General features: G+C 41.4%; 1 protein-coding gene across 2 annotated transcripts in view; it reads left to right on the forward strand.

Moving 5' to 3' along the window:
* Positions 1-13,545, forward strand: part of IQGAP2 (IQ motif containing GTPase activating protein 2) — a 292,655-nt gene that overhangs the window by 141,439 nt on the left and 137,671 nt on the right. For both annotated transcript variants that reach the window (XM_027039688.2, XM_027039709.2), the window contains one exon: positions 3,634-3,790. In XM_027039688.2, coding sequence (XP_026895489.2) covers positions 3,634-3,790 — 157 coding nt within the window. The remainder of the gene's footprint in view (positions 1-3,633; positions 3,791-13,545) is intronic.

Genomic DNA, 13,545 nt, shown 5'->3' on the forward strand with positions numbered 1-13,545 from the left:
TCCTAATAGCACCTCTTTATGAAGTGATCTTGAGGATTAAGTGATAATTCCCATGAAGTATTAAATATAGGTTCTAGCACAAAACAGTGTGTTAAATATGAGTTATCATTGATAATGGCATCATTTAACTTTCAAGGCAGCAAAAAGGAGATACTTCCATTGATGCCTAATGCTTCAAAAATCTTTGGCAGTGTCCTAGGAGATTTTATGATGCAGCTGTGATGCTTGGAAAAGTTTTGCTGACGCACTCAGAATCTGTCATTAAATCACAATTTGTCTGCTACCTACTATGTGTAAACACATTGCCAGGCACAAAGGGATTGTCTATAAACAAGAAGAGATGGCTTTTGCTTTGAGTAGTTCATAATGTGATAAGCATTAGCAGTGGCTGCATTTTAAATAGGCTGTAGCTAACCCAACTTTTTGGTATCTTTAGTATTTGAAGCCAACTGCACATATATTCGAGTGTAGATGGAAATAAGTGTGGGGGCGCCTGGGTCCCTCAGACACTTCAGCATCCAACTCTTGGTTTAGGCTCAGGTCAAGATCACATAGATCATGGGATTAAGCCCCACATTGGGCTCTGCACTGACCACGTGGAGCCTGCTTGGGATTCTCTCTCTCCCTCCCTCCCTCTGCCCCTCCCCTGCTTATGCTCTTTCTCTCTCTCACGATAAATTTTTTTTAAGTGTGATTATCTTTTTTTTTAACAAGCACAAGTCTAAAATACCGTATTTCACTTTTTATTTTAGCTTCCTGCCCTTTGCTCCCTATTGTCAATTTAACCCCTTCCACAACCAGTTGTAAGTTTACCTCTCCCCCACTCCTGACACATATATTCCAATCCCAGAATGGTGATAAAGCAATTATATATTGTGTGAAATGCAATTTCTTAAATTTTCAAGCTAATTATTCAAAAACAGATTGTGTTTTTATATGAATTGGCATAATACCTTGATTTGTAATTTATGTAGCTTAGAAAATTGGCCTCACAGGGGCACTTGTTGTGATGAGCCCTGGGTGTTGTATGTAAGTGATGAATCACTGAATTCTACTTTGGAAACCAATGCTGCACTGTATGTTAACTAACTAAAATATAAATTTAAAAAAAAGAAAGGTTAGAAAATTGGCCTACTGTGGTTTTTAATTTGGCCAGATTTTTATTTAAAAAGCAATATTATCATCTATTGCTTAATTTTTTAAAAATTTCTCAACCTTGTGGTACTCTTACCTCCGTGATTTGAAGCAAGGCTCACATATACCCCATATCCCTTATATCCCTCATATGTGATATGTGAAAGTCAAGGTCTTCATGTTGTCTTACCAGTTGCTTATTCTCTCAGTTTCACAGTCTCCCTAGGATCTTAGGTTGTGAGAAGAACCTCATCATCCCATCCTTCTAATTCCCTATCCCTTTAGCAGAGGAGAAAGCAGGCCCCTAGAGCTTAGGGGACATACTTGGGGTGACACAGTGGACATGGGCTGTGTCCCCCATGCAGAGAGCTCTCTTCACACCAGGCCCTGCCTGGTAATATTTTCCTTTCTTTTGACCTCCTTCTCTAAACTGTCACCGAGTCCTGTTACTGCTTTCTCAAAATGTCTGCTGGCTTTCCACCTTCCCATCTCTTCCCATCTAATCCAGTCCCTCAGTTCTTCCCAATGGGAAAGGCCTGACAGAGCGCTTTGTCTCCGGGCATCCATCATACAAGATGAATTTTCTCTAATTACCACTGTCAGCGTGTCACTCCTCAGCTGCGAAGCTGCCGGGAGCTCCCTGCTTCCTTTGGCCACAGATAACAACACTGCTCCTGTGCTAGATGCTCCAGAGCCTGGCTTGGTATATTCAGCCTCATTTCCTTTCTCTCCATGAGCCCCAGAAGCCCAAAGTCTTGTGTGGGTTTTCTCCATGACTCAGCCATGTTTCCTTTGTGCGTTTATCCTGTCTTGCTCCCCGGTTTCTAGCCCTTCTCTGCCTTTCCAAATACTCCATTTTTCTAGGCCAAATCCAAGTCCCATCACCTTTTTAGCGCTCTCCCTCTTTAGTCCAGTGATGAACTAATCACCCTCCTTTATTCCCAGCCTTAATTTTTTTTTAAGTTTGTTTATTTTTAGAGAGAGAGAGGGAGTGTGCATACGTGTGCAAACATAAGCATGTGCACCAGTGGGGGAGGGGCAGAGGGAGAGAGAGAATCTCCAGCAGACTCCGTGCTGTCAGCACAGAGCTGGGGGAGGGGCTTGATCCCATGAACCATGAGATCATGACCTGAGCTGAAACCACGAGTCAGAGGCCTGACTGAGCCACCCAGGCACCCCTCCCAGCCTTAATCTTAAGCACTAGCATGTAGCATCGGGCATAATAAACTTTCTTATATGGTTCTGTGGTTTTCCTTGGAATTGCATTGCCTTTTCAATTATACTCAGTGCCCTTTAAAGGCATGTTTATGTTTATATTTGTTTATATTTTTATGTTGGTATTTTTCTCATATGTTCTATGTTTTACAGTGCTTAATAAGCGGTCAGTAAATATCCATTGCTTATTAGGGGTTCTCGGAGCTTTTAAAAGATGTTGCCAACAAGCAGTTAAGATATTTTACAACATTCACTGCTTGGATCAGAATCATTTGTTAATATTGCAGAACAGTGTTCTCTTGTGCCAAATGTTGATAAGATCATCTGCGGATGTGTTAATGGTCTTTAGGCAGGGACTGGCCATATAGGTACGGTACTCATACTAATTGTGGATCGATGGCAAAGGTGGGGGCTCCTTTGCTGAACACCTGCACATCTACCTCTTGGATCTTACGGTAGGTTAATAGTTACTTGAGAACAGATAGGAATAGCATTATCTTTATAAGTCTGGCAAATTCTCAACACACCAGCCTGAAATGTGAGCTGGCCCAGCCTCCCCTCCCACTGTGTGTCCTTGAGCCTGTAATGACCTCGGTGCTCTCTTTTCTACAGTACTGGCACAGTGTCCTAAGATTTAATCTGATCTTTTTCTGAGATATTTTTTTCATAATTCAGTAAATACTGCATTTTCCTGCAAAAGTAAGAAAGTTGTAATAATTTCCTGGTATTGGAAAAAGGAACATATATTATTTGAAGAAAACTTTTTGAATTTTTGATGCCCCTTTCCACACCTTCTTACCTTCTCTGGTAGTCATTTCTGGACAGAGACAAGCTGCAGATTTTACCAGACCTTGGGCTATGCTTTCCCCAAGGCATCAGCCCTACAAAAATCTCCTCCACTTTGGGTTCATAAACCTGGAATTACATTTTCTTTCATGTCAGCAGACAAATTCCACCCGTACAAAATGGTTTGGCCATTTTACTCTTTGCCACAGAAGAAAATTGGCAGAGACTCAGACAAGGGTGAAGCTGACAAGCCCTGGCATGGAACTGAGTTCGGTGGCTTTGAGTCCCCCTTGTTCATACTGTATTCTGAATCCTGGCCCACCCAGAAAGTTCTCTCTTCCCATCCCAGACAGCTAAAGGTGTTTCAGATCGTGCTCCCTTTTTTAATGTCTCCAGCAGATGTACCGAGATGCTGTGTCTCTTCATCTACACAGACTTACCCAACTGGAGTCACTTGAAGGTTTTGTTTTTTGTTTTGTTTTTTTTTCATCCTTCTAGGTGGATGGAAGTCTGCTTAGTTGAAGAATTGCCACCAACCACTGAACTGGAAGAAGGGCTCCGGAATGGAGTTTACCTTGCAAAGTTAGCCAAGTTCTTTGCCCCAAAAATGGTATCAGAGAAAAAGATCTATGATGTGGAACAAACACGTTATAAGGTAACTGAGCTCTAATTGGTTTTGGCTCCCATCTAAAAGTGAAAGTTCAGTATTTAATTTCCTTTCCCTGCGTTTACTCTGGCTGTTTGTACAAGGATTTTGTGGAATGGGGGGAGGGGATGTCCTTGGTGTTTGAAGCCTGTTAATAATGATTCCTGAGGCAGCAGCAGTTTTCAAAGCAGAGCGTTTCTATTTTGGGGCTGAGACTGAGACACATCTGATGTGTGGGGCTTCCCAGACTCCCCGCCCCATTCTTCCTTCATGGAGGTCATTTTTATTAGCACCAGTAAATGTAAAAGTGAGGGCACTCTACCCTGTTTTTTCTGCCACCAACTCAGTTTATTAGCTCCCTTGTTCTCATCAAGGAGTAAAGTACCCAGCTGGGACTTGAACTTGTGGCCCCAAAGAGTTAGGGCCAATGTGATCCAATGAATAATAATTTTGAGTAGTCAAGTAGGAATTCTGTTCCATTTAATGCTTAAAACAAAATAAGACTAATTTTTTTGTAGGCAACCAATTTTAATTATTTCATGGCTAATTTGGGAGTGTACACGGGGGAGAAGACAAAACCAAAATAAACAATAGTCTTAATTTTAAAAATGACATTTTAGAGACACATGTCTAAATATTTACAGACAGTGTGATATATTTAGGATTTGCTCCACAGTAATCAGGAGGAGGATGGAAAGAGATTCAAGACTGGCCATAAGTTCATTATTGTTGAGGTTGAATGATGGGTACATAGGAGTTCATTAACTCTGTTTCATCAACACTATGTTTGACATTTTCCATTAAGAAATGAAGGAGAAAAAGGCAAACACCAACGTGAATGATTCCTCCATTAAATGTGTCTTCAAAAAGGAGTTTTTAAGTGTGTGGTATTCTCTCCTGGAGTAAGTGATTTCTTGTGCACTTTGGGCCAGGATTTCCAAAGCTGCTTTGAAATGCGATTCTTTATTTTCTTAATCTGTTGTACAATTGACCCCTGACCAAAGAGGGTGTTAGGGACGCCCCTCCCAATGCAGTCAGAAATCCGAATATAACTTATGTGTGTATGTGTCATTTATTTTATGGTCATTTATTTTCAGAAAGTAACCTTAACCGACACTCTTAATTTACATCCTTCCAACTACAATCCTGCCTCTGTGGGAAAAAAGGGAATATGGGAACTGAAGAGGGATTGGGGAGATCTTCTTTAATCTTACAGGGGAAGGTGTCCATCTGCTTGGGTTGTCTGCTTATTCACTCGGTTGCGTTTGATTATCAGTTCCGATTCCGGGATTTGTTGGAAGAGGTGGAGCATTATAATCAGATGTGCCTTAAAATGCTTTTTCCTGAAAGAGAGTGAGCTGTTCAACTTTACAGAACCTCACCTTTTGACTCTGTTAATCAAAGACCATAATACTCTATATTGACATTACTTACAGAAAATTTAAATGAGTTTCTGCAAAGTGTCTAAGAAGGGATTTAGAAAACAGTACTCATTTAATTTTTCTATTTACCTTTGTCTCTCCGAAAACTTAACTAATAGCCTCCTGTTGACTAGAAACCTTTACCAATAAGATAAGTTGATGAACACGTATTTTGTATGTCATGTGTATTATATACTGTATTTTTATAACAAAATAAGGTAGAGAAAAGAAAATGTTATCAAGAAAATCATAAGGAAGAGAAAATATATTTATAGTACTGTACATTTATTGATAAAAAATCTGCATATAAGTGGGACCCACACAGTTCGAACCTGTGTTGTTCAAGGGTCAACCCTATTTAGATCTTTGTATTGTTTTGTTTTTTTTTTTTAGCTGCAGATTCTCTAGTATCTTTAAAAGTTCCTTGTCTTAAAATTGCAGGGACAACACTTAGTTGAAAATGGAATGCTTTCCCATTAATTGAATGATTCACACTACCCTTCAGTTGTTATTGAAACAAGATTTATTTTTTTAAAAGTGTATATTTAGGGAAAAAATAGTTGCGAATAGAGAGGAGGCAAACTATAAAAGACTCTTAAATACAGAGAACAAACTGAGGACTGATGGGTGTGGGGGCCTTGGGGTGCAGGGAAAATGGGTGATGGGCATTGAGGAGGGCCCTTGGGATGAGCACTGGGTGTTGTTTGTAAGCGATGAATCATGGGAATCCACTCCTGAAGCCAAGAATACACTGTATACCCTGTATGTTAGCTAACCTGGCAATAAATTATAATAGACAGATACATAGATACATAGATAGATAAAATATGTGTATTTAATTCAGAGCAAATGTTTGAGTTACTATTTGGGCTAACCATAGAGAAGAGGAATTGAGAAATCTTCTGTGTTTGTTTTCATATTCTAGTCTAAAAGATAACTGAGCAGAAGTTTCTGCCTTGGATAATGTTAGGAAAAAAAATGTTTGTGTTTGTTAAAGTACTTTTGACTTTATCAAGTCATGTGTTTTACCCCAGCCTTTAACTTATTATGCTAGCCTTTCACAAGACTTTACTGAATCATTGATTTAGTCAGGCAAAGTTACTGGTTTTTAATTTTGAAAAATACTTATTTTAGTTCCAAAAAGAGCAGAAAAAAAATATTTGTATCCCCACACAACAAAATAAATTAACGTTTGTCCACATTTTGCAGCACGATTCGTCTTTTTCTTCATTGCTTCTAGAAGGATTATTACCAAGCCCTAGGCCTATTTCTACTAACAGTTGTGTAGATTTGATGACAGAGTTAAAGAGTAGTAGGTTGGGCTTGGCTCTAGCCTGTCCTGAAAGGGAATTGTGGGTATTTTGTTTTGACATTGGGAGTGGTGAGAATCAGGCCAGCAAGATCTTCCGTGGAGCCTCAGAACAGAGGCTGGGCTAATTCGTTTCTCCTCTTGGCACACCATACACCTTTGGATACAACTTTGTCCACAGCCTAACTGTGGACCCTCTCAAGGCAACTCATACAGGTGCTTTTTCCTCCTGGCATCAGAGAGCCTACTATTTGAATGAAAAGCACTTCTCTTTGGGACAGGGGAAGTACTTCCAGTCTCTTGTTACAAAATGAAATACCTGTGGAGCACAGGCAGGTGATGACATTCCTGAACAAAACCTTAAGAGAGATGGAAGTATTGTGTTTGCAACTCCTGCCCATCGGGCCCTGGAAAACAGATACACAGAAGAAGGAATGATACTAAGAGAGGGGCAGAGAGAAGGGAAATAGCATCGGGGGGGGCGGGGAGCAGGTTGGTGCCAGCTGTGATGTGGGGAAAAAAGTACAGGACCAGTGGAGACTACCCTTCAGGTTGATTCACCGGAGAAAGGCGGCTTTTTTTTTTTCCTTTTTCTTTTTTAGTTTTTTTTTTTTTTTTAATGTTTGTTTATTTTTGAGAGCGAGAGCACAAGCCGGGCAGGGGGCAGGAAGAGAGGGAGACACAGGGTCCGAAGCAGGCTCTGCACTATCAGCACAGAGTCTGATGCAGAGCTCGAATCTATGAACCGTGAGAACATAACCTGAGCCGAAGTCAGACGCTTAACCAACTGAGTCACCCAGGTGCTCCCCCACCTTTTCCCCCCTTTTATTAAATCTCTGAGAATGCCTAATGTCTTTGAAAAGAAACTTCTAGTGATTTACCACATAATCATAAAACGTTAAGGCCATTTCCTTCATTTTACAAAATTGAAAGGAGTCAGATATTCGTGAACAGGAGACTTCCTGTTCTTGGGTTCTGTAGGACTAAAGCCCTTGGCAAGGAGCACCCAGTCATGGGACTGAGACACAAGGGAACTCAGGTTAACACAGGCCCACCCCTTTGATAAGCCTTCTGGAAACCATGAGTTCAGTGAGTGTGGGCTCTCACTGCAGCGTCTGCTTAGACTGCAGCCATAAAATACCATCTGCCCATTAGGCGCTGTGTCTCGAGGCACAGGCTCTGTCCCTGAACTCTGAAGGCCTCAGTTTGGGCAATGATGGCTCCGAGTTGAGCCGATCAGAACTCTCATTGCCATCCCATCCTCTTTGTTCGCCAGCTTATGTACAACCCTGGCCCCTCATTAAGGTTACAAAGGTGACCTAGGTACTAGAGTTAAACCTTCTAATGATGAGTGCCCTTTCCCTGGCCACCCCTACCTCTGACTCCAGGTCACAGTAATGTGACCATGCCGTGTGTGCTCTGGCCCCTGACACTGTCTCTCTTCGTTGCAGCATGGTGTACCTTAATGATGACCTTTATCATGAAGGCAGGGACCATGTATGTTGTCCGTGCAGTGTCCTCAGTGAACAGAGTAGACTGTAGCCCATAGTAGGATAGTAGGTGCAAGGGAAAGAGCTGTTTAGTAAAAAGAAAAGAAAAAAAAAGAAAAGAGAAAGTAGTTTCAAATAAGCCTAAGGACTCCATTCCTTCTGTGCTTTGATACTGGAGGTGTTGGAGTCTGATACTCTTCCATCAAGTATGATGCTCAGACTTCCTGTAGGGTCACTTGATGCCTGTGTGTAAAAATGTGGCCTCCTGGGCCCACCAGAGACTACTGAGGCAGGCAGAGTCTCTTGGCCAGGGACCCAGGAAGCTACACGCTTAATAATTATCCCAGGTGATGCTTATGTACTACCTAGCTTTGAGAACCACTGCTCCAATGGCAGACAAACAATATAACACATTTTAATGAAGTTACAGGGAAAGAAGATAAAGTACTATGATAGAAACACATACCACATACGGGGTAGAACTTATTTATCTGTACGGTGCTTACAATACCTGCTTGTACCAGGAACTGTTCTGGGCACACGAGGCAGCATGGTGAGCAAGGCAGACATGATTTCATGGCACTTAGGGTTGAGGAGACAAGTTATAAGCAAGTATACAGTTGTGAGTTGTGATGAGTATATGAAGGAAGGAATTAAAGCCACTGTTGTTGACAGGTAGCCACAGACAGAAGATGAGCTTCCCTGAAGAGATGTTTATTTACTCTAAGGCAGGAAAAATGAGAGGAAAATCATCCATGTGCAGCTTTAAGGGTGGGGAGTGGGGAGTACAGTCCAGAGATGAAGGAGCCTGTTTTTGAGAGACTCGAGGAAGAAAAGAACTTAGACAAATGGAGTGGCTGAAAGGCTGCGGTGAGGGACAGTGGTGAAAAATGACGCCAGGATGGAGGCAGAGACAGATCACGCAGCCAGGCTGGAAGATCTGTGATTTCATCCTAAGTTACTACAGAGGAAGCCATTGAAATGTTAAACAGAGACATCATGGCTTTAAAAAGATGAGTCTGGCAGCGCCTGGGTGGCTCAGTTGACTAAACGTCCGACTTTGGCTCAGGTTATGATCTCACAGTTCGTGGGTTCGAGTCCCATGTCCGGCTCTGTGCTGACAGCTCAGAGCTGGAGCCTGCTTTAGGATTCTCTCTCTCTCTCTCTCTCTCTCTGCCCCTCCCTTGCTCGCTTGCTTGCTTGCTCCCTCTCTCTGTCTCTCTGTCTCTCAAAAATAAACATTAAAAAAAAGATGAGTCTGCTGCCATGTGGAGAAGAAATGGGAGGATGAGGGTGAGGCAGTCCGATGAGGGGATAATTCAGCCCAAGTGACTGGTAACAGTGGCCTGCACAGACAAGAATTAAATGGATGCAAGAGGGAAAACAACCTGCAAAGGTGGTAGAAATGGGTAGAGGGCAGTGAAGAGAGGATGTCTGGGTGGCCGGCCAGTGGTATGTGACCAAGGAGAGAGCGCCAGTTCTAAAGGGGTAGGGCGGCGAAGAGGCCAAGGCTTCCATGTTGGGTGCTTTAAAGATCAGTGGGTGTTCCCAAGGTGGCTAGGATGGACGAGAGAAAGAGGAGGGGAGAAAGATGGGCATTCCTTGAGCTTGATGAGGTTCAAGGACAGAAAACACTATCTGTTGAAATACAGCACTGATAGCTGTAGACTTATAATAGTATGTTGACTACTGAAGTGAGCCTTAGGTAGGAAATGCATATACAGTGGTTAGTAGTAGTAAGCCGTAGAATCAGAGTACTTCAGAGACTGGCTTCGTCACTAACTCTGCCTCTGTGAGCCTTGGTTTCCTCAGCTTTAAAGTGGTATTACTAATAATAGTCTGAACCTTTGTACAGATACTGTAAGGAAAAAAATGTGATCATCCATGCAATTGTTACAGTGCCTGACAGAGAGTTACTTCTCCATAAAATAAGCAAATCAAAATAATTATTGGCTTTTAAGCAATCTCTTTGTTCTAAAGTGCTTTGATTCTCTTGTGTAAGAAGTTACCATCCAAAGAAGACTTAAATAATTCCTCATCTATTCCATTTAAGCTAGAATAACCTTATTTGCTGGTGAAATAGCTCAGCAGTAGAAAATCAGCATTTACTTTCTGATCCAGTATCTGGAAGAAATTAGGTAGATGGACACTAACAACCCTTTCCTAAATAGGACTATAGACCTGTCACCTAGTCTGATAGAAGTATGTAGAATTGGTGAAAGAAAGTAGACAGGTGAAAGTGGTTATAATGGACTAAGATTATGTTGAGCCTAGGGGTGCCTGGGTGGCTTAATCAGTTAAGTGTCCGACTTCAGCTTAGGTCATGATCTCACAGTTGTGGGTGCAAGCCCCGTGTCGGGCTCTGCACTGGACTGTTCAGAGCCTGGAACAGCCTTGCTTGGGGTTCTGTGTCTCTCTCTTCTCTGTGCCTCTCCCTGGCTCACACTCTGTCTCTCTCTTTCTCTCTCTCTCTCTCTCTCTCTCTCTCTCTCTGAAAAATAAATTTAAAACATTAAAAAAATTTTATTTAAAGAGTATTTTGAGCCTAAGTGTATAGAAGACCATTTTTGTTCTAACTGAAGTAAATATAGTAACTTGAAGATGTTAATGCATGTTACTCACTGAACTTTGCTTCTTAAATGCTGAAGTCAGCATTCTTCAGATGTTTAAAATGGATAAAGGATTTGAGATCTGTCACTTTATTTACTGCAGAAATAGGATCAAGATAAGCACGCTTTCGTTCAGTGCCCCTTACATGAAGCACTAAACCTTTTTCTGATCTTAAGGTGAATAAAAGTTTTGAGTCTAGTCTTAGAGCGTATAATAACTATAATAAACTGATATTTATTGCCTTTTTGGTGTACTTCACAACTAACTGCTTTATGCATATTCTCATTTAATCTCCTCAGCTCAAAGAAGCATACTATACCCATCTTATGGCTGAGGAACTAAGGTTCAAAGAGATTTGTAACTTTCCTGACATTACCTAGCTAATAAGACCACTAAATGGATGGGGGTGTCTGTTTCATGGTTTGGATTGTTGAAGCCCACCAGGTGAAGACCCCCTCCCCCCTGAAACCAAGTTTCAAACAAGGGGCAAATAAAATTAGGTTTATTTAACTTGGGGCAAGGAAAAAAAATGCGTACCTATGGGACTATGAGGAGGATAAAGTAGAGGCTTCGTGTAGATTTGGGCTTGTACTGGTGATGCTAATACGGATTTAGCGAAGCAAGGACCAGTTACCTTTGAGGTGTTGTCAGGAAGCAGGATCAGGTTGGTGTTTTGGTAATTTTTATGTAGGAAGTGAAAAGATGGAATGAAGACTACATTGTCATCCATCAAAACAGTCGTTCCATCTTAGTTGGAATAGTGGGACATTGAGTTAATTTGTGGTGCCTAGGGCCCTCTTCTCTGTCTTTTTTGTTGTTGTTAGAGGGTGAAAGCGAGTGGGGGAGAGTGGGAGAAAATAGAATCTCAAGCAGGCTCCACGTTTCATGCAGGGCCCAACACGGAACTTGCTCCCATGACCTGGGATCATGACCTTGAACCGAAATCAAGAATCAGATGCCCAACCAACTGAGCCACCCAGATGCCCCTCTCTTCTCTATCTTGATGCGATGATTGTGGATTTTTCCCATCTCCTCCCTCCATGGTCAGAGTGGCTGTGTCTGACAGTTGTTTGTGTTCTGCAAAAGTTGTTTGTGCTAAGTCACCCTCAGACTTGACCACCTGGCCCTTCACCCTCTAGGCTCCCTCTCTCTCCCCGACCTCCTCCCTCTTTCCCTCTCACCCCTCTTCCCTCTCCCTTTGCCTCTCCTGCCTCTAGTGATATCATAGTAAGTGCTGATATTTTCTATCTAGAGAATAATCCCACCATCATGAGTTCCTATGCTCTAACATTGGGGAATGTTAGTAAAAGGAAGATTTTCACATTAAGAGAGACTTCATCTTGAATCTCATTTCAACACACTTAATTTGATCTTAGGCAAATTAGTTCATCTTTTTGGTCCAGGTTTCCTCATCTCTAAAAACTGGGAAATGATAATTGCCTTGCAGAGTGTTTTGAAAATTAGAGATAATTTTATTTTTTTTATTTTTTATTTTTTTATTCTCAAGTTAGTTGACATACAATATAGTCTGGGCTTCAGGAGTAGAACTCAGTGATTCATGGAAAATTAGAGATAATTTTCATACAGTGCTTGGCACACCAGAGTCCAGTCTCTGGCCACACAGAGTCCAATATGGCCACTATTAAAAAGGCACAAACATTTATCAAATGTTAATTTCACTTAGGCTTTGTAAAGTCTAACAGCAACAAAAATACTTTCTGTTATATAAATTATTTGACTGTAGAAAGTCACAGAAGATGGGAAGAGCCAGGCTTTGTGAATGTGATGATCGGCTGTTGAATATTACATGATGAAATTTGCTGTAATTACAGTTATTAAAATGGAAAATAAAATACATAACATTATGCTACTCATTTAACTAATTAAAAATACAAGGTAGTGTTAAAGCTCCCAACATTTCATTACCTGATAAAACTTCATTAGATACAGACAAGGATACCATAGTTATAGACTGGGCAGAAAAAAAAAAGAAAATGGTGGCCGATGAAGATTGTAAAGAAAAACGGAAGACCTAGAAAGCCTATTCTCATTGTGTGGGTAGAAAAAGTTCTTGTAAAACATTTCCACTGAAGGTTTACTTCTTACACAAGGCAAAGGTTAGGATTAACTTATAGGAGGAATACAGGTGCCTGGATGGCTCAGTCATTTAAGTGTCCAACTCTCAATTTCTGCTCAGGTCATGATCTCACGTTTTGTGAGATCGAGCCTGCGTCAGGCTCTGGGCTGATAGCATGGAGCCTGCTTGGGATTCTCTCTCTCACTTTCTGTCTCTACCCCTCCCCTGCCCATGCTGTCTCTCCCTTTCTCAAATAAATAAACCTTTTTAAATAATTGTAGGAGAAAGAGGGGCACCTGGGTGGCTCAGTTGGTTGGGCATCTGACTTCGGCTCAGGTCATGATCTCGCAGTTCACAAGTTCAAGCCCCGCGTTAGGCTCTGTGCTGCCAGCTCAGAGCCCAGGGCCTGCTTCAGATTCTGTGTCTTCCTCTCTCTCTGCCCCTCCCCTGTTCATGTTCTCTCTCTCTCTCTCTCTCTCTCTCTCTCTCTCTCTCTCTCTCTCAGAAATAAATAAACATTTTAAAAAATTTTTAAATAATTATAGGAGGAAGAGATACTACAATATACCTCTGAATTGTGGGATGGTTTTTGTTTTCATCTTTGTATTTTTGTGTGTTTTCCAGGTTTTCTGCAGAAATCATATTTATGATTGGAAAAACTGTTTTGCCGAAACCAGAAACCAGGAAAAAAGACATTTAATCTTCTAAAAATCTCGTTTTTCTTGAAGTTGCTAGTTTTTTCAGCCGTGGTTGGCAAAATCTTGACACCGTGTGTGTGTATATGTGCGTGCATGCTTGTGCACACGTGTCTCATAAAACATCTTTAGGCATGTGCTAGACATTAAATGGTCTTTGAG

The sequence above is a fragment of the Acinonyx jubatus genome, chromosome A1 (assembly GCF_027475565.1).
Source record: "Acinonyx jubatus isolate Ajub_Pintada_27869175 chromosome A1, VMU_Ajub_asm_v1.0, whole genome shotgun sequence".
NCBI classification, from domain to species: domain Eukaryota; kingdom Metazoa; phylum Chordata; class Mammalia; order Carnivora; family Felidae; genus Acinonyx; species Acinonyx jubatus.